The sequence below is a fragment of the Empidonax traillii genome, unplaced genomic scaffold (assembly GCF_003031625.1).
Source record: "Empidonax traillii isolate 1590-97213 ecotype Southwest subspecies unplaced genomic scaffold, ASM303162v1 scaffold396:size1303734, whole genome shotgun sequence".
NCBI lineage: Eukaryota > Metazoa > Chordata > Aves > Passeriformes > Tyrannidae > Empidonax > Empidonax traillii.
This window is the reverse complement of record NW_020955589.1, coordinates 403,499-428,851: the sequence shown is the minus strand read 5'-3', so window position 1 is coordinate 428,851 and position 25,353 is coordinate 403,499. Positions and strand designations below refer to the sequence as shown.

At 38.4% G+C, this 25,353-nt stretch overlaps 1 protein-coding gene across 2 annotated transcripts in view; it reads left to right on the top strand.

Moving 5' to 3' along the window:
- The window catches only part of DROSHA (drosha ribonuclease III), a 71,415-nt gene extending 61,449 nt beyond the window's left edge, over positions 1 to 9,966 (top strand). For both annotated transcript variants that reach the window (XM_027893564.1, XM_027893563.1), the window contains exons 27-32: positions 2,825 to 2,966; positions 3,914 to 3,996; positions 4,109 to 4,212; positions 5,946 to 6,038; positions 6,484 to 6,530; positions 9,521 to 9,966. In XM_027893564.1, coding sequence (XP_027749365.1) covers positions 2,825 to 2,966; positions 3,914 to 3,996; positions 4,109 to 4,212; positions 5,946 to 6,038; positions 6,484 to 6,530; positions 9,521 to 9,651 — 600 coding nt within the window. In that variant the 3' untranslated portion in view covers positions 9,652 to 9,966. The remainder of the gene's footprint in view (positions 1 to 2,824; positions 2,967 to 3,913; positions 3,997 to 4,108; positions 4,213 to 5,945; positions 6,039 to 6,483; positions 6,531 to 9,520) is intronic.
- The last annotated feature ends 15,387 nt before the right edge of the window (positions 9,967 to 25,353 follow it).

Below are 25,353 nucleotides of genomic sequence, written 5' to 3'. Positions count from 1 at the left end.
AATATGTACTCTGACTAAAAGTAACTTCAGATTTTCTTCACCACTTCCTAAGTTTCAGTTACATATGTGTGTGCATTCAGGAGACAGTGGATATAAAGCCTGGTAGGATTTTTTTGCTTTGTACATGACTTTAAAGAATCTAGGCATTAGTGGTGTTATAGTAAGATAAATCTTGCAAGAACTATTTGGACAGAAGGAAATGCTATTAATGGATATAAATACTCAGAACAATGATCAGAACATCTTCATGTTGCTTAATTCAATGATTAGTGAGTTGGCAAGTACAAGTTGCACAGTTTGAGTCTGTAGGTTAAACTACGAAGTTGGAGTGAAATGGATGCTGAAGCAGGCAATACCTAGGATAAAATTTGAAATCTGAGGATGCACATGCAGAGAAAAAGAAAATTATCTTAAAATGTTTTTAATTTTGAGGACAAATGGAAGGAGACTGATAATGCAGAATCTGAAGAGAAACAGCAAACACTGAGCTCTTTGCCCTGTCATCTCGGACCATACTTAAATTTGAGAGAATAATGAAACATCAGCTGATTGGTGTCTGGTGCGCTAAGGGTGATTTTGGCCAAGGATTCCACTTGACTAGTAATGCAGTGGCTTCCCAGAGTGGAGTGATTGCTTGTGGAGACATGTCTATAAATTAACTATATTTAGGAAAAAGGAAGGAGAACATAGTCTTATCTTCATACTTTGAGATAGCCAAATAATATGCCAAAAAAAGTTAACATTTTATTGGATATTGGAAGATACAGCTTCCCCACTATGGGTTCTTCTGGTACAGTCACAGGTAGTAGTATGCTATGTGAAGATGAAAGAATTAAAACTTTTTTTAAAAATTGCCTTGTAATTACAGTTAAGCTTCAGCTGAGCATCTGTCACGTGTTACAGCATCTGCAGTGATGCAGGCTGTTTGTTGTCAGAGTGGAGACTAGTTTAGGAAAGCTGCTGGAAAGGCACAGGTAGTGTGTCTTCTCCATATGATTAAGGGGAATTGAGTTTCTTGCTGGATCACACTTGTGAAGGAGGCAAATGCTAATACAGAGCAAGTTATAACCACTGTGCTAAAAGGATACCTGGGTGGTGTTTTTCCATCTCTAATTCACTGTGTAGTGTGTATGTTACTCTTTGTTTTATGATACTACTAATCATGATTATGGATCCCATCAAAATAAATACTCTATAAACACAACAAAAGAAATCCTGTTACAAGAAACAAATTGTTGTCATGGGGCACTGCACTTCTGTCTTGTGGGTTTCATATGGTACTTTGGAATTTTGGAAAGAAACAAGTGGAAAACAAGTTTAGGCAGAGGTTAGAGAGGCAGGTGATAATCCTATCTACAGTCTGCCTAGTTTATGAAGATCAAGTTGTGGGTACCTGCTTCATACATCACTGCCAAACAAATTATGAACATACTGTTCTTTATTTATCTGTTGTGAGAGATGAAGTATCAAGTACTGCAAATAAATCTTGATTTTTCATAAGCTCAGTTGACAGGCTGGAGCCAGGTAGAATATAAGTTGAATCTAATAAGATGAGCAAATGTGATATGGAAGACAAAGAGAGAAAAAATGTGTATGCAGAGTCTCAACTCTGGATTACACATAAACAGTGGAAAAGAAAGACATTCTTTACTTCTCACCCCCACCTCCTGTAATACCTCTAACTTCTTAAATTAATGCTGTTTCATTTAAAGCAAAGAAGCAAACAAACAGGGAAAAAAAGCTCACCTTGCCAGGGGTTCAGAAAACTGTATAAACCTCTAAAATTCCAAAGGACTCCTTTAAGCTGCATGGGATTGTATCTTTGGCAGAGCTTTATGTTTAAGCAATCTGCCTAGAACCAAGGTTATGCGTTTTGGGGCACCCTGCTAGAGAACCAGGCATCCTTGACATTTTTACACATTGAAAATGTTACAGGCGAGCCTTGTGAGGGATGCATTGGCTCAGCTGTACTGTCTTCTGGTGGGAGCCCCTGGCGGTGCAGTGGTTAAGGATGCAGTGCTGTCAGTGCCGAGACCCGGGTTCGATTCCCGGTCGGGGACGCTCCCCGGGCAGATGGAGCTCGTTAGCCCTGTAAGGCAATCCATCTACGTCCTGAGGACCTCGCTGCCACCGTCCAAGCTCCCTTGGCCCCGGCAGATGAACCTTAGGATTAAAGGGTGGGCTCAGTTCCGCACACACTGTGTCTCACCTAAAAAATCCAGTGAGCAGGTTGGAAGGTGTAAAGATCTTCCCCGGTTCTTCGTTCGTGAAGACTGGCCATTACTTACTTACTGCCTTCTGGTAGAGCAAATAGTACATGCAGGCTGTCCAAGTATGCATTTTTTCTCAGGCCAAAGGAATGGAGAAGCTTCCTCATCTGCTTGATCTGAAACAGTGCACTGTCTTGTGTCAGTGTGTATTTGTTTTAATTGCTGCCTATTTATTTCTTATTTGATGGACACTGGGGACTGCTCCATAGACTCCAGAATATTGTTTACTTACACTTTGTGTGGAAAAATGTATATAACTGTGTATTACTTAAACTAGGGAACTGCACATTTGCTGAAAAAGTACAAGACTCCTGAAGAGATGGTATATAACTGTAAAGAAGTTCACAGGCATTTTAAATGCAAGACATATATACAGAAGTAATGTGTTCATATAATAAATAAAGATTGGTGAGAAGAATTGAAACAGAAGGAAAAATCAGCAGTAGAAGGAATGACTCTGTGTGTTTATGTAAATCACTTGAGGTGCCGTGAAACAAAATGTCACTAAACTGAGAAAAGTGAGTGACTTTGAATGAAACTTCTTTCTGTTCCAGCTGTTGAGAAGTTCTTTGGTGAACAACAGGACGCAGGCCAAGGTGGCAGAAGAGCTGGGTATGCAAGAATTTGCCATCACTAATGACAAGACAAAAAGACCTGTAACTCTTCGAACTAAGACTTTGGCTGATCTCTTGGAATGTGAGTTAATATGGTCATAACAACTCAGTGACTTCCTTTTCCTTGGGGCTTGTTTAAGAAAGCCATTAGAAATCACCCGAACTACTATTAAAACTGTATGTTCATGTTTTCATGTGAATTATGCCTATACCTCTGAAAGCCATATTTTTGAAATCTAGCATAGGTTTTTGAAATCTGTATGAAAGCATGAAAGAGGCATAATTGCAGATAGAAAGCTGAAGACATAGAAATTGAGGGGTCACAGTGACCAGGTCAAAAGCATGTTTTGAAAATTAAAGTTTGTAATCTGAGCTGAACTATTTAACAGCAGTTTCAGTGTTTAATTAATATTTTCTTGTCACAAAGTAGTTCCTTCAGGAGGTGAGTATTGCTGTGATTCATTTGTCTGGATTTTGGGAGGTTTTAAAATGTTCATTCCACAGGGGGGAAGGCTATGTGGACATAAAATTCATTTTAGTCCATTTTTGGAAGTTTGTGCTACCTTCTTTCCAAAGAAAGTGGAAACAGTGATAAATATTCTGCTAAGAAAGTTAATCCTTATCTTGTATATTTTGATATATTTTGTGATGCATTCAGACCACTTGGCTTTTGCCAAATCCTCTAAGCAAATGGAAATAGCACACAAACAGGAGTGATTTATATCTAGATTTTTTAATGGTACCCAATAGAGATTTATTTGTAAGTATCCATGGTCTGCTGGTTAAAATGTGAGATTAGGAGCTGAGTGTTGTTTCTAGCACTTTAAATGACTGGGTGGATTTGGGTAAATCACTTAATCTCTTGGTCAACTTGATTTTTCCTGAGTATGCAGGATAATACCGTCATCGGATCACTGCTGTGAAACATAATTGAACATGGCTTTAAAGTACTCAGAGATACTTCTTTCTGAAAGTGCAAGCACCTAATGTTCTTCTTAGATGAGTGACAGTACCTTTTTTCCCCCCCAGCCTTTATTGCTGCCCTGTACATTGATAAAGATTTGGAATACGTTCACACTTTCATGAATGTATGCTTTTTTCCACGGCTAAAGGTAAGATCAGTCAGGTTCCTACTTTTCTGCCACTATGTTTTAGCACATTATTGCATTTGAGACTCCTACCACAGTCTCTCAATCATAAAACATCTCTGTGAACTTCTTACAGGAGTTTATTTTAAATCAAGACTGGAATGATCCTAAATCTCAGCTTCAACAGTGCTGCTTGACTCTCAGGACAGAAGGAAAAGAGCCAGACATTCCTCTATACAAGTAAGAGCAGGAATCTTATGGATACCAGCTAATTATAGGTCTTCCTTGTATATGGAGGAAGATGTGGTCAGTCACCCTACATTTTTCCCATAGTTTGCCTTTATTGTAGTTATCCAAGCCCTCTAGTCTCTATCTGAAGATGGAATTGTTGAACCAGTGTTTTCTAGGCTTTAGTTGTTTTAAGCCATTACAAGGAAGAATTAGTAAGCATTTTACTTTGTACAGTTTCTAATCCATGGTCACGCACTGAAGGGCAACACAGGTTTTGGACGTTTTTTGCTGTGCAATTCATCCCACGTATTTTCTCCTGTTCAGTGACAGAGCTCACGGCAGTGGACCTTTCAACTTGTACATCTCAGTTACATAACTGAAGCTGGGTGGGATGGGTCTCCATTCTCTCTTTCCATTGTAAAACAGTGTAATAGCTGCTTCAAAGAGGCAATAATAAACCTAAAACTGTATATGGTACCCATATCCATTCAATTAATGTAGGATGGGTACAATGTTAGCCCCCAAAAGAAGAGATAAAGGCTGTTTATAAATTTCAAGGTTTGTGTTGTTGTGATTATTATATTAAAAAGATAGGAAGAATGATAGTTTAAGTGCATTTGTCACATTTGCTGAAGTAAGGTTTTCAGTGAAATGTAGCAGTTCAGTTATAGTGACAAACAGTGCACTTCAGAAGTGCTGTCGCTTTAATACTGCAACCATTGCCCTGCAGATCTGACTCCTCAGTGTATGGATGAGGGTTCTTTGAGTGAGGGGCATGAATGCAATAAAAGCAACCCCTGATTTTTGTAAAAACCACTTAGTATCAAGTACCAAATCTCTATTTTGTTTTGCTGTGATGATAAATTGATTTTTGTAGTTCAGCTTAGACCTAGTAATACACTGTTATCTTCCTATTATCTTGTTAAATTCCTTTTCTTCTTATCTGTTTCACTGTAGTCAGTACTATTGGTTTTAAATTCAGGGTGGGTTTTATTTGCTCTTGTCACAGTGCACAGATAATAGAGTAGTTTATTTAGATACTTTTTTTAAAATTGTTGTGAAATTCATGCTCCTTCTAAAGAGAAACAAGGTAGTAGTCAGAACTTGATCTGAATGTGGAGAGACATTTTGGACAGCAGGAAGAAACTGCAAAAGAAGCAATTCATTGCATGTCTAGGGGATTATCTTTTCCTCTTTAGATGGGTGTTGATGCATGTTCTAGACTTCAGCTCAAATGGAAAGTTTGATTTGTGACTAACTTTCCAAAGCTGATTGAAAATTTCTTTGTACTGTGGTAATTCAGTGTGTAGAGAGCTACCATATCCAATATAAAGGCCTTGTGAAACCTTGCTAACTGCAAAACTCTAAGGAACTAAAATTTTAGTGCACACAGAATCATAATGGTGTGTTTATTTGCAGTTGCACAGCTACACATAATTTATTGCTTTATTACAAGTCTTTTCACTATGTTTAAACACATCATGTTATAAGTTTGCATTTTTGCTTATAGGTTAAATTAAGTCTTAATTTTCATATGGTGGTCCTTATTCCATTGAGGAATAAATATAACAGATATAAACACCATTCTGGTAATATATACAGGCATCCTTCAACCCTTGCTCTACAGTTTGCACTAATTGAACTATGGGTATTGACCAGACTGAAAGTTTGATGATGTATGTGCCACAAACAGATTATGGTTTTTAATAATTCCTGCTTTAATAAAATATTTCTTCTTTCAGGACTTTGCAGACAGTGGGACCTTCTCATGCCAGGACATACACAGTAGCTGTGTACTTCAAAGGGGAAAGAATAGGATGTGGTAAAGGTCCAAGGTACAGTGAAAAATTAATCACATGGTATTAGAGTGTGGCAGTGTACAAAATGACTAGCCATGGAGATGACAAGTGTGTGGTTTGCCTTAGAAAAGGAAAACTGTAGAGCGCTCTTCAAACTATTCAGCTTCAGGAATACCTGAGGGGTTCAATGTCTGTATAATTTTTTTCTCTCCATTATAAAAGTAAATGCTTTCTTAGTGAAGAATGGACTGCAATATTTTGGTAGTGTTATTGATCTAAGTTTAAAAAATATTCTAACTGGATTGTAGTACTATTTCTCACATATTTATGGAAAGGCTGATATACGCTCTGGGAATTACTAGCTCCTGGTTATCCACTGAGTTTCATTGCAAGAATAGCTAGTGTTCCACCTTGTCAGAAACTTTAGTTAATTTTGTACAGCTTACATCTCATGTAACATGTTTTTGTTTGGCTTTTACAGTATTCAGCAAGCAGAAATGGGAGCTGCAATGGATGCACTTGAAAAATGTAAGATATTTAGACACCAAAGAAAATAATTTATAATTTACTTTCTCATTCTTTAGTGAGGCAAGGTGCAGGTTTTGTGGGGTATAAGTTTTGAACAGAACACATTTGCTAAATGCTGACAGCTTCTAAGCAGCGGGTTCCCTTTTTAGTACTTTCAAGACAGTTTTGTAGCAGTTGAAGTTAATATGATACCAACAGGTGCTTGTTAAATAGAGTTGCTCAGCTACGGAAGACAAAGAGAGTTGATCAGCTCTAGAGGATGCATCTTTGAGGGAGCCCTGTGCAGTGAAGATTTATTGAGATTTTCCATGCTTAAGTATGTAGCGGGAAAAGACTGCATAGTCCCAAACACTCTGGTTGTCTCACCCTTTAATTTAGAGGAGTAGGAAAATACTACTTCAGAAAAAAAATTTGATCTCAGACTATCAATTGACTAGCTTAAAATATAACAGGAAGATTCCCAACCAGTTTAAATCGATATTTATCCATGAAGAAGGGGTAATATCAGCTGAAGATCCGGGGATCTGTGTATACATCTCTCTGAATTATGCTCTGGATAGCTAGCATGGGAGCAGTCCTTCACTGAAATGGAGTCTCAGATATGAATGAGTGTATGCAAACTTCTTATATGAATTACCTTTGGTCAGCTGGGTTAAAGTGCTGGGTGTGGATGTGCTGTAAGGGGATAGATTACAAGCATTCTGTGCAGCAGAATCTCTCTATTGAGAAGAACATGGGGGTGCCATTTTTTGCATTTGATTCAAAGGAAAGACATGCAATTCCTCAGATGCCAGAGGCTTTTAATCTGTTATCTCTGCATCTGGAAATTCAAGGGCTTAAAAATTTCAGAAGGCGATGAATCTATGTAATTTAGAAATGTTTTTATGTACATCTGCTAGGCATATACTTCTGCCAGTAAATTTGACAATTAGAAAAATATAACTTCCCTTCTCTGCTGAATATTTACAAAATGTTACTAGAGTTTTCTTTGAGTGAATTTTCTTTTGACAGTATCACCACTCAAAGACCTGTGAGCTTCATGGCCTATCAGTCCAAGGACTTCACAACTCTCTTCTGACATATATATTTGTTTAAATGCCATAAATCTCTAGAGGGCTATGCTCCAGCTACCCCTCAAAACAGAGCCAACTTTCAAGTTAGTTTCTCAGTGCCTTGCCAGTCAAGTTTTGACTGTCTTTAGGCATGGCGGTTATACAACCTTTAAGGGCACCTGTTCTATTATGTATATGTTTGTGGAATGGAGTTTTTTTGTTTGATTTGATTTGATTTGATTTGTTTGTTGGGTTTTGTAAATCATAAGTAGTTAACTTCGAGTAAAAGTAGTTTTCATATACCTTTTTTTATATATGATAGCTATGATGAATTTATTGCATGAACTTCCTTCTTACCATCCTAAACAGATTAGAGAAACAGATTGCTACCGAGCTTCTGAGTTCTTCAGAGTTCTTAAAGAATCACGTTAGTGGCACAGTGATGAAAATCTGATTTTCATTTTATGGTGCACGTGAGCAAGAAAATATCCCAGAACTCCATTAAACAAAGCATAGTATTTTTAAAGCAACACCAATTTACAAACAATTTTGTTTAGATTGCTTTCTGGTTTAAATAAATACACTCTCCTATGCCCAAGTTGTAAATAACTGATTAATAAACCTTTTATTACTGTAGTATATATAATAAAAGGCACAAATTTCACTGGCCAATAAAACGAAGCAGTGGAAAGTTATTCTACTCTACAGCTCTACTTCTGCAGTTCATGTGGCTTCTGCACCATATTCTCCAGCTGAACAAATCTGTGCTACCTGGGACCCAAAAAAAGGAGGAAAGAGCTTGGTGCCAGGGTGCTCTCCCCTGAGGAGCCTCAGCTGAATTCTTTCTCAGTAGCCAACTAGAGAGAGAGCAGTCCTTTGCCAGTACATCTACCAAATTTGTTTGTGGCTTTAAAGGTCAGTGTAGTAACCTTTTGCATTCGTCTCAGACACAGATAGGTAGCCTGTGCTGATCCCAGAACTCTGTGTGATCCCAGCAGGATTTACCATCTACTGTAGCCTGTCATGTCCTGTGCTTTACTCTTTACTTTTTGACTAGCTGGAGGGTACAGGTCTCTGCAGCACAGACACATATGAATGTCAGCACCCTGGTCATGCAGAAAACATCACATTCTGTGAGCAGTGCAGTAAATTGAGAGCAATTCTGTTCACTTACATAAGCTGTTTTTACAGTCCTGGTTCTACCATGTACATACATAGCAGCCAATAAACAAATGTCTGAAAGCAGAAGCATCCACCTCCCCAACTATTTCTCTATCACCTCAGCCTTGTCCAGTCTGTTTTAGTCAGTCTTCACTCAGCCCTGCTCTTCAGCTATGAAGACCAGGCTGTCTTCTGGTACATAGCCAAAGATTAATTTTTTCAGGAACAGATTTTACTGCATTCCGTCTTGCTGCACTGTTACTTTCCCATTAGGATCCCTGCCATAATGTGGGACATCAAGTCGATTCTGTGTGGTCTAAAATAATAATAAAAATAATGGAAACATCTGTACAATGCTTGGAACCGGTGGCTCGTACTTTTTGGAGAGAGAACAGGACAAAAAACCCTGACAGCATTGACAGTAGTTTCACATTTGTTTTTCAGTATTGACCACCTGTTGCTAAGGGAACAAAATGTAAAATCCAGGTAATACCTGGCTGTGCTGCTATACCAGGATTTTATATTTTATTTTTGTGAGTGTATTAGATTTGGCAGTGCTTTGTAGCAGGGGAAACAGATGTAAAGAAATCATAAAGAAACCAAAGTCCTATACTGCAGTCTTGGTTTGCTATGTATTATTAGAAATAAATGGGTGAAAATGGTAGTAACATTATTCTCCCCTGCCTCTAATCTCATCAAAGTTAAAAAAGAAAAAGAGCTGAGACTTTCTGTGTTACCAGTTTGTTTATTAATGTAAAATATTTCTTCTTGTGTCAGATAACTTTCCCCAGATGGCCCATCAGAAACGGTTCATTGAACGGAAGTACAGACAAGAGTTGAAAGAATTGAGGTGGGAAAGAGAGCATCAAGAGAGAGAGCCAGAGGAGACTGAAGAAGCAAGGAAATAAAAGGAGGGCACAGAAGCAGTGGCATATTTACTTACTTAATAACTCTGACTGTGGCCTATGGAGACCTAACCTACTTTCTTGCAGATGGTGAATGAAGAGTGCCTGTTGATATCAAAAAGAAAATTGTTATCTCTTCTTCAAAAAGTGTGTGCATATATAGTATTTCTTTAGTTTGGTTTTAAGTTTGGCTTTTAATAAGATTTAGTTTTAAATCTTTTTAATTTTTATGAAAAGTTGTTGGATTATTTTTATTATTTTTACTGTGTTGTATGAAGTAATAAAGTATTAATTTAAAAATCTTATAGGAGGAAAAGCTATTTAACAGTTGTCTCCTGTGTCCAAATGCTGTTTTGTCAGTGACCAACAAAGTTACTGCATGAATTCTGCTGTGGAGGAGGAATGAGAAACCAATTCAGATGAGCACTTAAGCATGTACGTAACCTAAGTTTTGCAGCTAAATTTACTGCTTGATTCTGCTAAATCAGACCTGTAAACTTCAGGTCCTTTTAGAGAAAGTGGAATAGTAATTCAAGCAAAGGAGACAGTTTTGCTTTAAACAGTGAATTCCACATCTGGAATCCACTGGAATGTGACATAGGTGTGTGTGGAAGCATGAGGGTTTTTGGTTTTAAATCAGTGTCATAAAACTTGAAGAAAAAGATAATTATGAAGCAAGAGAATGGCAAATTTTTTTGCAGAGAATGTACTGAGTTTACATATACAAGTTTAATTTTTTTTCTTGGCTTCTTGCTCTATGAGGCTGCTGTCTAATGGATTTATTTGTTGAGAAGATAGCAGTGTGACCATAACTGTGAAATGGTATACTAGAAACTCTTTACGGGTGCTGTTCCAGATAGGTTCATTGAAATGGTTTTTATTAAAAGGAGAACAGAATTTGTCCCCAAAGTGTAGTATAAAGGTGTTGTACAGTTTTAAGTCACACAGTTTCCTTGAAATTTTGGTGTCTGTGGCTTGTATTAGACAGACAGATGTTTGTTCTATAAAAGCTGAGTGGCACCAGAAATGAAAATCCATTGTCTGTTGATGTTTTTTCCCACTGGTTACCAGCTTCACTGTAGCTGTTTGTGCGTTGTTTTTACTTTAAATGTGCCTGCTTCAAGCCCTTCATTTCCATTATGCTGGGTTCTCAGTTAAAACAGTCCCTTAGTACATACCATGTAGTCATTTTTTATCTTTCTTTTCTGGTAATTGAAACAGTTACAACCCTTATTTTCCTTAACTGTGCATTTTCTTCCTGCTTCAGATCCTTTTTGGCAAGTCAGTTATGCATCTTATCTGGTGTAACATAGAAGTACGTGTTAAGATACCGGGCAGCTTTGTGAGCATGGATGCACAAGTCTGACCCAAAGAATTCAAAGGGATTTATGAAAGAAGGCTTTTGCCCAAGGTCTACACTACGCCAAACAACTAATTTGGCGATTGTCTGAAGCACCTTTCTGTAGGTGTGTGATGGGCATCCATAAAAGCACTTTGTTGTGGATGCCCAAGTAGACACAAACAAAGCTGAAAGATTCAGCCTACCCTAATGTCTTCCCAGAGTTTAATTTCTGAGCTAATCAGTGTGTAATAATTACGCACATTTTTGTACACATGCAGTGTGAGATGCACTTAAATGTGGAGGGGAGTTTAAAACCTGAGCCCACAGCACTACCTCACTTCTCCCAGCTTCTGTGATTGCCTTTTCTTAATGGATTGGTGCTCTAAATCCATTTCAGAGGATGAGAGAGAAGAAAAAAACAAACACATTCTATAATTTAGAGAGTGATAATAAACCATTAAAACATAAAGAAGGAGATAAAAACAATGAGATAAAGGCAAAGAACTGCTCTCTGCTGAATGCTGCTGCCATTTGACTTTTGAGAAGTGATTGTAACTTCTTATAGCTTCAATTTGTTAATAAAAAGCTGTAGCAAGCTTGAAAAGCAGCAGCAACTCCCCTGTCCTCAAGTCTTTTGTATTTCAAATGCTTTTGTAAAATCACACATCTGCTTCTAGCAGTTGAAATGCTGTGGTTGTGAGGGTTAAGTGTAACTGTGTACACCATTATTATATTTTTACTTCTTAACTGTGACTGGTTTTATGTATTTAACAAGCAGAAAGCGCAGTGACTTCATTTTCAGGTGTACGGTTGCTTAGCAAATGCCTCTCAGCATATTTGATATCACCAAAGTACCCCAGTGGAATTCTCAGCTCATAGTTTAACATTACTTTCATTTGTCCTATACACCATTTCACTTTTCACTTGTAAGAAGACTGTAAGCTTATTCATAAACATTTTCATAAAAATAGATTGAATTTATCAGATAGGCTCTTTGGGGTGAGGAAAACAGAAATGTTCTTTTTGTTCTTTGACCCAGAAATTGCTTGAAAAAACTGAACTTTTAAACAATATCTGCATTCCAGTTACTGCAGTTAATGAATTTTTGGACTTCTTCAAAAGGCAGATGATAACTGTATTTTCATAAGCGGGCTATCTTCCCTTTAGTCATTGTATAAGCGCAGGCTGGAAAAATTGCCCAAAGCAATTTTGTTTTCCTTGTCTTGAGGACAGAAAACACAAGGTAAAAAATTTATGTTCCTTTTGTTTGTGTTAAAACTGCAGTGTCTTTCTGTGTGTGCCTGTCTAAAAAGAGTGGCTGTGAATGTTTCTGTGAATTTCAGGAGATGCACAGACTGTGTAACATGAGCACAGTTCTTTATAACAGACACTAAGGAGAGGAAAGCCTTTAAGTTGCCTTTGATAAAAGTCATTATTTTTCTCACACTAAGCAGTGGAACAGCTGTAGCTTTTTTACTAGGCAGCTTGGGCCTTTTTTTTGCAAATGTGAAGGGGTCTCTGGTTTACTGATAAAGTCAGGTCCTTTTTCGTTTGCTCCAGAGCCTGATCTGTTCTGATCTAGAGGCTCTCATGGCAGATCCATTGACTTGATTTGGGTACAAGTAGATGAATGGAGAACAATACTGAGAGCTGCATGAATCCAACAGGTACTGTGAAAGCACATTTTTTTTTCTATTTTATTTTTAATATAAATATGTACAGAGCATTTAATAGAATTGTAGCTGATTTGATTAGGGATTTTAATTGAATTTACATAAAATTCATGATTGTTATTTGTAGACCCTAAGTTTGCTTTGTAAGCTTTCAGTTTCTGGAGGATTATTTAACAGCGATACTAAGAGAACCTTGGTCTCTAAGATTGTTGTAAACATCGTTGCTAATAAAGTTTCCCAGAAAAGACTTCAGGCATAGTTGTTACTTGCTAAAACAATTTGGAAAGATCAAAAGGCAAATCCGGATCATCTGTCTCCCTACTTCAAAGACTCTGATTATACAGGCTGCATATTTAAATGAAGTAAGCGGTTCACTTGTGAAAAGTTTGTTTGGTGAAAGTTTGTAAAGCCCTGTAAGAGCTTAGGGGAATTGATCATCTATATCATTTACCGTTGCATTGTCTTTGATGAGGAGGGCATTGCAACAGAAATTTCTGTGACCCATAAATCCCACCCTGCTTCTCCCCCTTCCTGTCCAACCCTGCACTTCACACTTTCATGTTCTTTCTCAAGCCCTAAGATTAAATAGGTTACATGCTCCAGCCATGCATATTTCCCTGTCCATCAGGGAGCAGGTTTACCTTAGAGGCCCTTTTCTTCACCTGCCTGCTGGAGGTAACAAAGGGAGCACCAACTTACACTCAAAATCTTGCTAACTAGGTATATTTCTCTTTTTTTTTCTAAATCCTCACTGCATTTCTCAAAAGGACTTCAAAGTCTTTCATGAATAAGGGTATATCTACCTGTGACTTACAGTACATTCATACCTGGATGCCTCAAGCTCTTTCACACCGCCTTTGTGGAGGGAATAAGGGACTATTTATTCTATTGCTCAGGGATGAAAACTAGGATGAAATTGTCCCTTGGGTCCCGGCATCAGGGTGTCTGTAGTAGGACAGTGATGTCTCATCCAATGGATGCCTTAGTCTGTGTCTTTAGTATCTTCTTTGCAAGTCTGCTACATTTTTCTTGCCGTGCCTTAGAGGGTCTGTGAGGGAGAAAGAAGAATTGGTCCATGCAGGCACTGTCACCCTCATCCCCTTTTGCTGTGAATGATTCGAAAACAATGATCAGCATTTCTAGAACTGATGACTCTCTGTGATGGTTCAGACTTGACTCCTTGTTAAATGCCTAAAGCCCAGTAGCAGCTTTCCCCCCCTTTCCCCCTTCTTTCTTCCCCCAGGGCAAAGGAAAAAAAATATGCAAATTGAAGAACCTGAAAAAAAAATCAAGCTAGTTATATAAAAAATATATTTTATATATATTACAGTTAAGATACTATGTACACAGTAAACAGGAATCCAAACATCCCCTGAAGAGATAGGAAAAGGGGAAAAAGGGACAAAAGGAAACAAAAAGGGACACCGAATAGATATGTGCAATCAAACCCGAGAACTAGTAAAATAACTAGTAAAACAAATCTTACTACGTCCCTTAGAAAGCAGGATTGGCAGACACAGCCAGCGCTCTCCAAGCCTCCACGTAGCAGGTTAGTGGATGCTGCAGGCCTCAGCCTTAGATAAGCGAGACCAATGCAGGGACCCACTGTTCCCGAACTTCGGCAGAAGAGAAGAAAAAGTGAAGGCTTCTCCTCCGTTCTTATTTATACCTCGATTTACATAAAAATCATATGGAATACTGGGAACACTGCCCCTTCCTTGGTTACAAACTGGTAACTAGGGAAGGCTTAGATTAAAACCACCACACTCTCCTATGAGAAGCCAGAGCCCAAACAGTGGGTTGCTTGTACACCTTTTTAGAAAAAGTAAATAAATAAATAAAACCTTCCAGTTAGAGCAGACATTTCAAAAGTAATCCGTTAGCGAAGGACAGTCTTGAGCTGACAAATTGTGAACTTTCACTGGAGGCAGAAGCAGCTCATACATCAGTAGTCCAGAAGTGATGCAGCAGTGATGGGTAAGTGTTTGTCATTGGAGGTAGCTTGTTACTTATTTAAGGATGGAGATGGTGGTCATGGGAGCCCATGGGACCCCACTGATGCAAGCTCAGCCAACATTTCTGAAAAAAATAAAGTTACTTCCCTACGGATTTCCTCATGTCATTACTTCAGTTAGTTACTGTGTCAGAACAGTTTTGACATGGTGACCGGTTTTTGCTGCCAACTAGAATTACAATTCAAATATTGCAGCTCTGTTTCCAGAGGGATACTTGAACTGGCAAACAAAAAGCAGTGATTTGTCAATCCAGCATCATTTGAAAATGCTAGTGTTATTCAATGTCCAATTATAAATTTCTTCTTTTTTAAAAAAACCCACCTATTTAAAATTCTATAAGATAAGCATTTTCAGTGACCTCATTGGACAAGTCATCCAAAATTGCTGCTCTTACCTTCTGTTCTTGTGGTAAAAAACATGGTCAAATACATGAGTCTTTTAACTTGGTCATTATTAAGAAAAATCATACCATCCAAAGGAAAATATCATACCATCCAAAGGAAAAAATTGGAAGTTTTTTCCTTATCTTTGTTCTTCAAAATCCCTGTCATTCAATGCTGTTGTTTTCTTCCTTATTCCGAAAACCAAACAAAATGTTTTAAATGTGTTCCACCTGTCATAATTTGTCAGATATTGCAACCAATATCCCATTTCAAGTGGTGTCTCTATATTAACAATCAATCTATATGTTACTGCTAACTAGATTTTGAAGCAGAGCTTGACCAGACATCCAAAGTTGTGGGACAGTGCCAACCTTATAAGCCCTCAAAACTTTCAGAAACAGGTTGTCAAGGCTTCCCATTCCTTTTGCTCCCAGTGGTATTATTATTATTATCGTTGCTACTACTACTATTACTGTTATTATGTTTTTATTGCTTGTTTATTTAGTTTTAATGTGGTCTGTAGCACTACTGCCTCCTATTTCAAGGTTCCCTGATCCTCACTTTTGCTTAGCAGATACAGCATCAATTGCTCGCTCACTGTGAGACTAGAAAATAAATGACCTTGAACTCTCTGCCTTTGCAAGCCATACCTCAACACTTAGATCAGAAATCAAGTGCCCACAGCAAGAGCGAAAGCCTCACTGCACACCCGTAAAAGTAAAGTACTGAATTTTTCCAGTACAGTTTTGGGAGATTCTGTCAGACATTTTAAGAGAGACTCTGAATTCTTCAGGCATGTAGTGATGTACTTTTTCCAGCTCATGTGAATTTATGCAATTGGATTAAATTTGGCATCTATTTCAGCTGACAGCTTATAAATGGACATTTATACATGTAAGCATGGAGAAAAAGGTTAGAAAAGGCAAAATAGATGCCTGAAACACTAGAAAAAGGCTTATTTCAGCACTGACTGCTGAGAAACAGATTGATTTGGCTAGAAAAATTTTAAAAACTTTCAAATGCAGACTGAAAAATATAGGGTTTCATTGTAACATAAATGCGAGTCTGTGCCAGATGCTTGGGATAATGATGGATTTTAAAAAAATAATTCAGAGTTGAGTTTTATGCAAAACTAGAAAATAAATCTTAAAGGTAAGACATAGCAAATCTATACTTATTAAAAGTGAGGCGATAAAACTTTCATATCTTAGAGATACAGAGGTGGGAAGTAATCTAGCAAAGCTGTGATAGATTTCTAGGTTTTAATTAGGAACATATTTGAATATGTGTGTTTCATGTAAAGGCAGATATGTATATATTTATTTACTTATGAAATATCAGAAGTCTTCTCTCTGTGTTCATTGTTTAACAGGCATTTAGAGATTGTTCATATTGAAGTAGTGTCCGGAGATCTTCCCTAGGACTGAATCTTTTCATGCCAGCCACTACAAACACAAAATAATGGGCAGTTCCTGACCCAGAAAGAAATAGAAAGGAAGCAACGACTTACTGAAAGTCACTGAACAGGTCAAGGGTAGAAATGAGAACAAAACCTGAATCTGTCAAGTCCCAGCTGAGATTTGTCCTCTCTTCGTACTGCATAGCTACTTATTTACAGCATTTAGCTTTAGATGTTGTAGTTGGTTTATTTCTGCATTAATGTGAGTATTTTAAATTTCATGCACAGCAGCCTAGAATGGGAGTTTACCTAATCTCTTTCATAGTGAAAGCTTATAAAAGTGATTTTAAAAAAAAATGAAAGAAAATCCAAGTGGCTGGCCCTGCATGGTGTGAGCCTCCAGGTTTGCGTTTGCTTGCCTTGGCTGTTGAATTCCTGCTGTGGCTGCTCAAGCTTGTAGCTCCAAGGTCCACTGCTCAGCATGTCTTAGCAGGGTGTGTGACAAGCATCACTCAGGTAGTAACAAGCAGCACTGTCATGATGCATTGGGGCTGAGCTTGGCACATGCAGGGGAAGGCAGGTTTCTGTTCTGGATTCACAGCTGGGTGTTAATGGCTGTTGGTTTTTTTGAGCCTGATTGTATCCTCACCAAATCCTTAAGAGGTTAATATGACTCGAAGCACATATGATATACTTCCAGCATGATGACAAAAGGGAATAAGCAGATGAACAGCTGTGCTCTCTGTTTATGAAAAGTACTTGGCTTCGAAGTGCCTAAGCTATTTCCGTGGTCCCCCAAAAAGAAAGAAAACCTTCCAGAAATGGCCACAGATAGGTAGAAGGGTCCATGAGTTAACGTCACAAAAAGAAAAGAGCGCCCCCCCTTCTTAGTCTTGTGCTGCCATGCGTGCTTGTTGCTGCAGGAGGGTTAGTGGCTGCCAGCCCCCATGGCAGTAAAGGGAAGATGGAAATGGGGGCTTGAGTACTATCCTGGGCTGGGGGCATTGTGTGCTGCTGCCGAGGCAGGCTCATGGGAACACGTCCAGTGCGTTTGCAGCTGATAAGAAGGCAGGCAGAGGAATGAGCATGGAGTTTAGCCCAGCCTTGACTGGCAGAAACTATTGAGATGGTAATGAGAGCTAAAAGTAGAAACAGGTCCTTCACTTTAAAAGATGTGGTTAACCTCTGACCAAAACATTACTTCCTGCGAAGCAATGAGGAGTAAGAGGAAGTCCAGAGGACAGTACATGTGCGGAAAAGCTCAGTTCCACCAGCTATTGCTTCCATACTGTTTAGTGATGGCTTACCTTGTGGATTCACATATTTGGAGGGATTTTTGCTTGGTCCCGCACATGCACACATTGTACAGGCATATGTAGACATGCATGTCTGTGGAATTAAACAGAGAAGAGCACGTGTGTGTGTGTGTGTGTACAAAGAAGTTTGGGGCTATGCAAATGTGAGAGTACAGGAGGCCCAGAGAGACAGCTGCATCAGCTGCATGACTCCTTCGCCTCCTAGGCAGATCTGTCATTTCTGGCTATAGGATTGGTTTGTTATTCTGTTTAATGATGCTGACCTTTGTGTTGAATAGGTTGGCCTATTGCAAAGCTAGGATTTGTGGCCTTTTGGGACTTTAGTTGTTTGGAAGACTGAGGATATTTTTTCCTACTTTAGGTCCAAAGAGAAAGACTTCTGATGACCAAGCTGCCCTTATAACTCATTTGCCCTTTATCTTTTGACAGACAAAGTGACTTCAGACTTAGTCATATGTTAGAGGCTGTCTAAATTTGAAGAATATTCTGGAAATAAATTATGTCCTATGGCAAAGAAAAATTCAAAGTTGTTTTGAAAGTTCCTATTTTTATTAAGTTTCTTAGGAGAAACTAGTCTTGAATCTGCAGCATAAACTTTTAGAAAGGACTTATCTTGAAAAGCAGAAAAAAAGTAATTTGGATACATTGGAGGGAGTCTTGCCTCCAACTGTATTGTCTTCCACAAGGGATCTTACGTCTCTGAATGAACAATCAGTTTCTTAAGAAATTGTCCCCAGATCTTATTTGATTCTGGGCCCCCCCAATTTGATTCCACAATCTATTTTAGCTAAGCAAATCCCTCAGGATTAGCGCAGAAGGGTTCAAACCTGAGATGTTTTCCAGCACATAAACGAACAGCTTCATCTGGTTTCCAGTCCCTAGAATCTTAATGGCCATTGTCCTGCAGTTCTTATGCCCAAGGTTAATCTTAAACTTATGACTGTCTCTGTTGAGTTGAGCACATCAGCTGGAAGTGGGAAATCAGATTGTTTTGACTTGCATGTTATCAGTGGCAGCAGCTTTGCAAGGTCTGCTGGTAGCTGCAGCCTTCTGCTGTCTGTAGCAGGAGGGTCACTCTGGTCACAGCCCAGAGACGCACAAGCTGCCCCAGGTGGCCCTAGAGTTCAGTTGATAGTCAAATAAATATGAAAGTTAAAATCCTGTTATGTTTTCTTCCCACTCGCCCCCATCCCCCCCCCACACACTGCACTGGCCATGTTGGGTGAAAAGCAGGGAAGGGGAAAAGGGAGATTTTAATACTCTTTATGGTAAGTTAAACAACACTCTTTCTGACTTCACACAGGAAAGGGATCTGCTGAGTAAGAAAGTGCTAATTTCACATCGTTGTTTTTCGCAGTAGAGCTATGTTGTAAGTACCAAGCCCAAGAGGAATGACAGCATAGTCAAATTAATGAAAAATAGGTTATGATGATAAATTATTCAAGTGGATAAAATTACTTTGGATTTGGAAGACACTGAAACTTAAGGGCCAAATCCTTTTGTGGTGTAAAAAGATTCAACTTCATCACTTTCAGGGAAACAGAGGGAACTTATATCATTTAATTCAGAATCTATGACTGGCAGCATAAGCAGTCATTTAAAACTCAGTGGCACATATTTCATCTACTTTGGGTGACAGCCATAAGGTGAATATTTTAAATTCTGACACGGCAAAGCCTTTCTTTTGAGATCCGTGGTGCAATTTTAAAGGAGATGAGATAAAAGCCATGCCTCTCCAAAGGCACATTTTCTCTGATGTTAAAGGAAACAATGTAAAAATATGCCCACTAAATAAATCATCAGGGATTTTCAGAATAGATCACATCCTTATGTCTTAAAACTTGTAATACAACTCAAGTTGTTCACCTTAACTCAGTTTCTTTTGTTCAGCAATTTTTCTCTACAAGGTGGCATGTGAAGGGAAGGCAAGTCTGGAGGAAACACCCCATCAGAAGAGGTTCCTAGTGAACAAAGATAAAGAGGGTCCTCTTTTGACTTCTGGTATGGCACTTTCAGAGTTTAATCCTCAGTAATCCCTCTCACATTTCCAAGGAGGTGTTAGTGGAGAACAGGCTATACCGCTGAAGGTGAATACCAGCAACCTACGAATGTACTTGGCTCTGTAGAATAGCCTCTAATTTTTCAAGTACCTTAGCCATCAAAGTGGGGAGGAAGTGTGCTGATTTGACTTCTGCTGCTCTAGGATAAATTTTCAGTAACATTTTACTTCAGCTTGCATGCATGTAAGCATACAGAGTAGTGGAGGGAAGCATAGGCTGGTCATAGGCTGGTACAAGCAGCTTTTAAGGACCATGTTTGAAGTTAGAACTTGCAGTCAGTTGCACCTATAGAAAAAGAAAATACCCCAAAATCAGGCAAGTTCATTTATCATACTAAACTCTGAGGCTGAAATGTGTAGCAGACACTGAAGTCATAGCTGTGGCCCCCTCTAGCTCCCTGCTGTGATAAGTGGGGAGAGAAAGCCGCATCTCCAGAGACTAGTTCATGGCTTAGGCAGGATGAATCACCCCTCTTGTCTGCGAACCAAAGGGTGACACCTCTTTTATCTTTCTGAACAGTCTAATGCCCATAGTTAAATGAGTTGAATCCAGGCTTTAAACATTTGTGTCATATAGCTATAATAAGCCTCAAGTGTTCACATTAAGCCAGCATGGCATGGCCTCCTTAACACTTAACATAGCCATTGCTGTGAGGAGAACACTTTCTTATCCCCAGATGACTCTTTCAACCATCTCCCTATGTGCAGATGTGAGGAGCAGTGACAGTTTCTCCAAAGTGAGAGTATTTTCAAATGTCAAGAAGCTTTATTTTCTAATGTGTTAAACCATATAAAATCCCCAGATAATATACCTCATAAATGAAATGAGACTAATTAGTAGGAAAGTAATGAGGGAGCATTTACAGAGGTTACATCCCGAGGTCTGGTCACAGCTATGGAAAATGCTGGAGAGGGGTAAAAACTGCAATCTACTTTGTTCCTCTAGCACTGGCATTCATAGTTGATAATTATCCCCAGCAAGGGCAACTTTAGAATGGCAAAATGAGGAGAAAAATGTTAAAGGACTGTGAACTTTGTCTTTTCTTTCTTTCCCCTTTGTCTTCTGTCAGTGTCCCTGGGCAGGCAGAAGCTCCTTACTGCTGAGCTAACCTGCCCTTGTATCCATAGTAGTGCTCCGTCTCTACCCAGCTTTCTCTTTTGTTACAACGACCCACTAGGAAACTTGTATTCAAGTGCTTTTTCCGGGAAAAACTGAAGAGCTACTGGGTCCTTTTGGCAGTGGTCACCAAGGTTGTGTAGGTGCCCAGCTTCTTTTTAAATGAGAGTCAATTGTCCATCTGCAAAAGTTGAAAATAGCACTTCTTGACATTGTAGTATTGGAAGGTTAAGTCTGTTACAGGGTTTTGAGCACTTGCATACAAAGGTATGGAGAGTTGCTTGAGGACTTAGACTGTGGAATTGGAATGCCATCTGTGATGGCAGAATTGGAGGCTATTTTACTGGCTGCACAGTGAAGGATCCAAATGGCAAATTTACATCCAGGGTTACTTAAGCTTGAGTAGAAGTATAAGGTCTCAATCTAAACTCATCTGAGTCAGTAGGGTCTTTCCCTTGACTTAAATAAACGTCTATATTGAGCTGAAAGTGGAACCTGGAAATGAAACCTTGGCATACAAGTAACTGAGACTTTAAAAGCATGAATTTACAGTTTGTCAAAATATCAAGGAGATACTGCTGATAAAACAGCATCTATGCTGTGTCTTAATCATAATGTACTTAGTGAAACAGAGATGTCTTTTGAAGGAAAAGGCCTATAGAAAACCTGCCCCATGCTGAAAAAGGGTCACCCATTTGCACAGCTTTTAACAGTCACCTACACCTGAACAGCTAGAGGCTCTCTTGGAACATGACAGAATTCAAAATGCTTGAGGCAAATGCAACTGAAGGAGCATACAGTCAAATCAGTGCTCACTGCAAAAGCAATGTGTCTATATACTTATTAGAGGAGCTGGAGGGAAAGGGAACAAAATGATGAGATGAGGACATGGTGGCTGAAGTAAACTGATGAGATGTCAAATAAGCTAAAAAGAATAAAGAATAGGACTGATGTCAGCTGTCGCAAAAGAAAAAAACTATGAACAAGCAGGTGTAATGAGAAAACAGGTATGTTGCAACTAACACAATTCGAACAGAGTGCCAATCTGAAGTTGATCAGATCATTGTGGAGAAAAATTGCATATGGAGTGCCAGGAAAGACTTTCTTCTTTGTTTCCTCTCAAAACTTAAATTTTACAGATTTGTTCTCTTCATCATTTCATTTTTGGTCCAGTGTCCTTGAATACATGCATTATTTGCACCTCAACTATCTTTGACTTTTTCACTAGCCTCATTACTCTTAGTTTTTTGCTCACGTTTAACCTAAACTTTTTCTTTCTTTGCTTATGGCCATTACTTCTCTGTTTTCTTCTGAGACTTGCTGTAATTTCCTGCTTTCATTTACATTGTTACCTTGAAGATATTTACAGGGTATGTTCATTTTCTTCCTGAGGTTTCTTTTTTCCCCTGTGTTGATCTTTTCAGTTCCTCTGTTTTTGCTTCGCTCTCCCTAATTTATATGCTCCTCATCTCTTACTACCAGTGCAGCTAACATTTTGACTAATTTTTCATGTGTTTTTTTTTTTTTTCTCATATGTTTAAGATTAATAGTTAAGTAGCAGAACTGACCTTAAAAAGCTGTGAGGGACATTTCCATAAAAATACTGCCTAATACTTTTTTCACAGCGCTTCATGCTTTTAATGTCCATCAGCAGTAAACTTGTATTGCTAAGCCAGCTGCCACAGTTACACACACACACACACACAAATAAATATCTCTAGCCTTCATTTTTTCAAGTAGGACTTTATATTCCCATTTTTAATATCTCCCTGGTGCATATGTTATTTTCAAACTGTCCAGACTTGCATAGTTTCTGCTTAACTTGTGATAAATAAGTGAGACTGCTGTGTACATTTGAACAAACAGGCAGAGTTTGTTCTTAACTGAGAAACACAGGAATGGCATTCAGTTGGCATGTCCTGCTTCATATGCTTTTTGGATGCCTGTCCAGGTTTACAGATATATTTAAGTAAGTTGACCTGTATGTAGTTGTCTAATAGGATTTTCAGAAGTGACTAGGCTGAGTTCCTAATTTCCTGATTTTACTGGTTTACACATGAATTCTTTCAGATATTTTCTGCCTATTCTGTGAAAGTTTGCTGCCATGGGAATTTTGTCCTTACAGTACTGAGAACAGCAGAGCCCTGCTCTGACCAGTTCCTCAGCAGCACAAACCTGACAGTGCCAGAACAAAACCAGAGCAATACCAAGGGTACGTGCAGTGGGAATTAATATGAAGTAGAAGGAGTCAAGTAAAAAGACACCATGCAATTGGTTTATCTGATAATGAGAGAGTGAAGCAATGAGGATCAGAAATATCTTAGCAGTGCAAGAAGAGGCGTTGTCTTTCTGTTCTTTGCAAGTAGACTGATCAAAAATACTCCCAAATAAAGAAAGAGGTTGGATGTATAAAGAGTATAAGAATGTACTTTTTCTTGCACTCTCTGGCCTCACACTTGTTTATAAAAATTATCTATTAGACAGCTGCAGTCTGAGAATGTGTCTGTGCAGGTAATATGATGCCAGGGAATGGGAATCTCGAGTCTGTCAGAAAAAGAAATGTGTTTAACAACCCACAAGCTCAAGAAGATACCGTTCCTTCTCCCTGAACCCCCTGTTGTCACTGGCTGCTGTCAACCAGAGGGTTTGATTTCAATGTTGTGAGAAACCTTAGGCAATCTCACACAGTGCAAGTGAGAAGATGACAGCCCTCTGATGATGCAGCCAGTTTTCCTGATCAGCGTGATTGTATGAGAGCACTGTACTTAGTTATATCGATTTGTCTCTGAGAGCTCTTTCTGCCACATAAATCTCATTGAAAATCTTTAAAGATCTTGCCCCAGAAGGCCACTGTGTTTTCTTTCTCAGTAAAAAGAAGCAGAGCTAGGAATTAATTTCTCAAAGTTTTAACTAGAATGGTCCATTTATGAGGAAGATCTGAATTCATCTGTATTACATTTTGAAACATTTAAAAACAGCACCACACTTTATGATTAACCTTTACATCTAAGCATTACTACAAAGAGCTGTATCTATCTTCTCTCCTTTTCTTTCTTGGTTCAAGAGGCTTGAATAAAGAAAATCACCTTTCATTTAGATGGGGGAATTGGAAGGAGTATTGTGCCTATTGTAGCTCAAGCCTTAAGTACAATAGGCACCACATTATAAAGTTACTATTTGTGCCACTCTAGTTAAAAAGACTCCAAGTGCTTCCCTGATGGAATTTTTCTTTTAGAGTGTCTAAAATGATTTAAAAAATAAATAACCACTTTAAATTAAGAATCTAGTCTTTCAATTCAACCAGAGATAAGAAAGCTCAAAATACAAATTCACATTAAGTCTCCATAGAATTATCAACAAATTTGAGTCACAGAGTGTGTCTTTATGCCTGGCAGATTCATTTTTTTCTAGCATATATAGAAGTAAATATGAGAAAACACAAGAAGTTTGGCCTTTTTTTCCTTGACAAAACCTTTTTTTTTTTTTAAAGTGACTGTTGAATTAGCTGTAACACAGAAAAAACCTCAACACCTACATATGTGTGTTTTAGGCTGTTGAGGTGCAGAATAGCTCGTATGATGGGGCTATAAATGTTTCAGTAACACCAAATATTTGGTAACATCAGTATTTCTTCCTCTTTGATAGCATAGCAAATTACTCCTTGGCTTGCTCTGTCACCCTTCACAGATGCAGTGATCTCTGCACTCACTGTAAGAGCAGATTGAGGAGGTAATTTCCTTTTCCTCTTTTCCTCTAAACAAACTAATTTCAAGACCTTCTACAACCATTATATGCCAAAGTGTCATTTATTCATTTAAACTGTGCAGCCTAGTGCAACTTAAATATAATTACCGTACAACAGAACAAAGCTAGCATCATAAAAGCATGACATGGCAACTAACATCTGATTAGACAAGCATTCTCATACAGGTGCAGAACCACTGGCAACAAAGAAGGATATTGCATTAATCCAGAACATAATAGGAAATTAGGCAGAACATAATAGGAATTTTGTCATTTATTGCAGAGAAATACACTAGTATACTTGTATGGAGCTGATTTCAAAGGAGTGAGCACTATAGCCATCCCCTCCAGTGGAGCACGTTTTTGAATATGGGTTCATTAACACAATTAACGCCTAGAGTATATTCCTGTTTTTGAGTTCTCTCCTAACCTTCTAAGTATTCTTGTTCTGACTTTATAGTAAATTACTTAAAGTTACTACAGGAAACAGATGAGAACTCTAATGCAGTAAAGCAGCTGGGTTTTTGAGGACTGGGATAGATAATGCTTAACAGTACCTTTGATAATTTTGTCACAAGTATGAACTCTCATACCTGAAGCATATCAGTATATCTTCACAATTGTGGAATCATAGAATCATAGAATTAACTGGGTTGG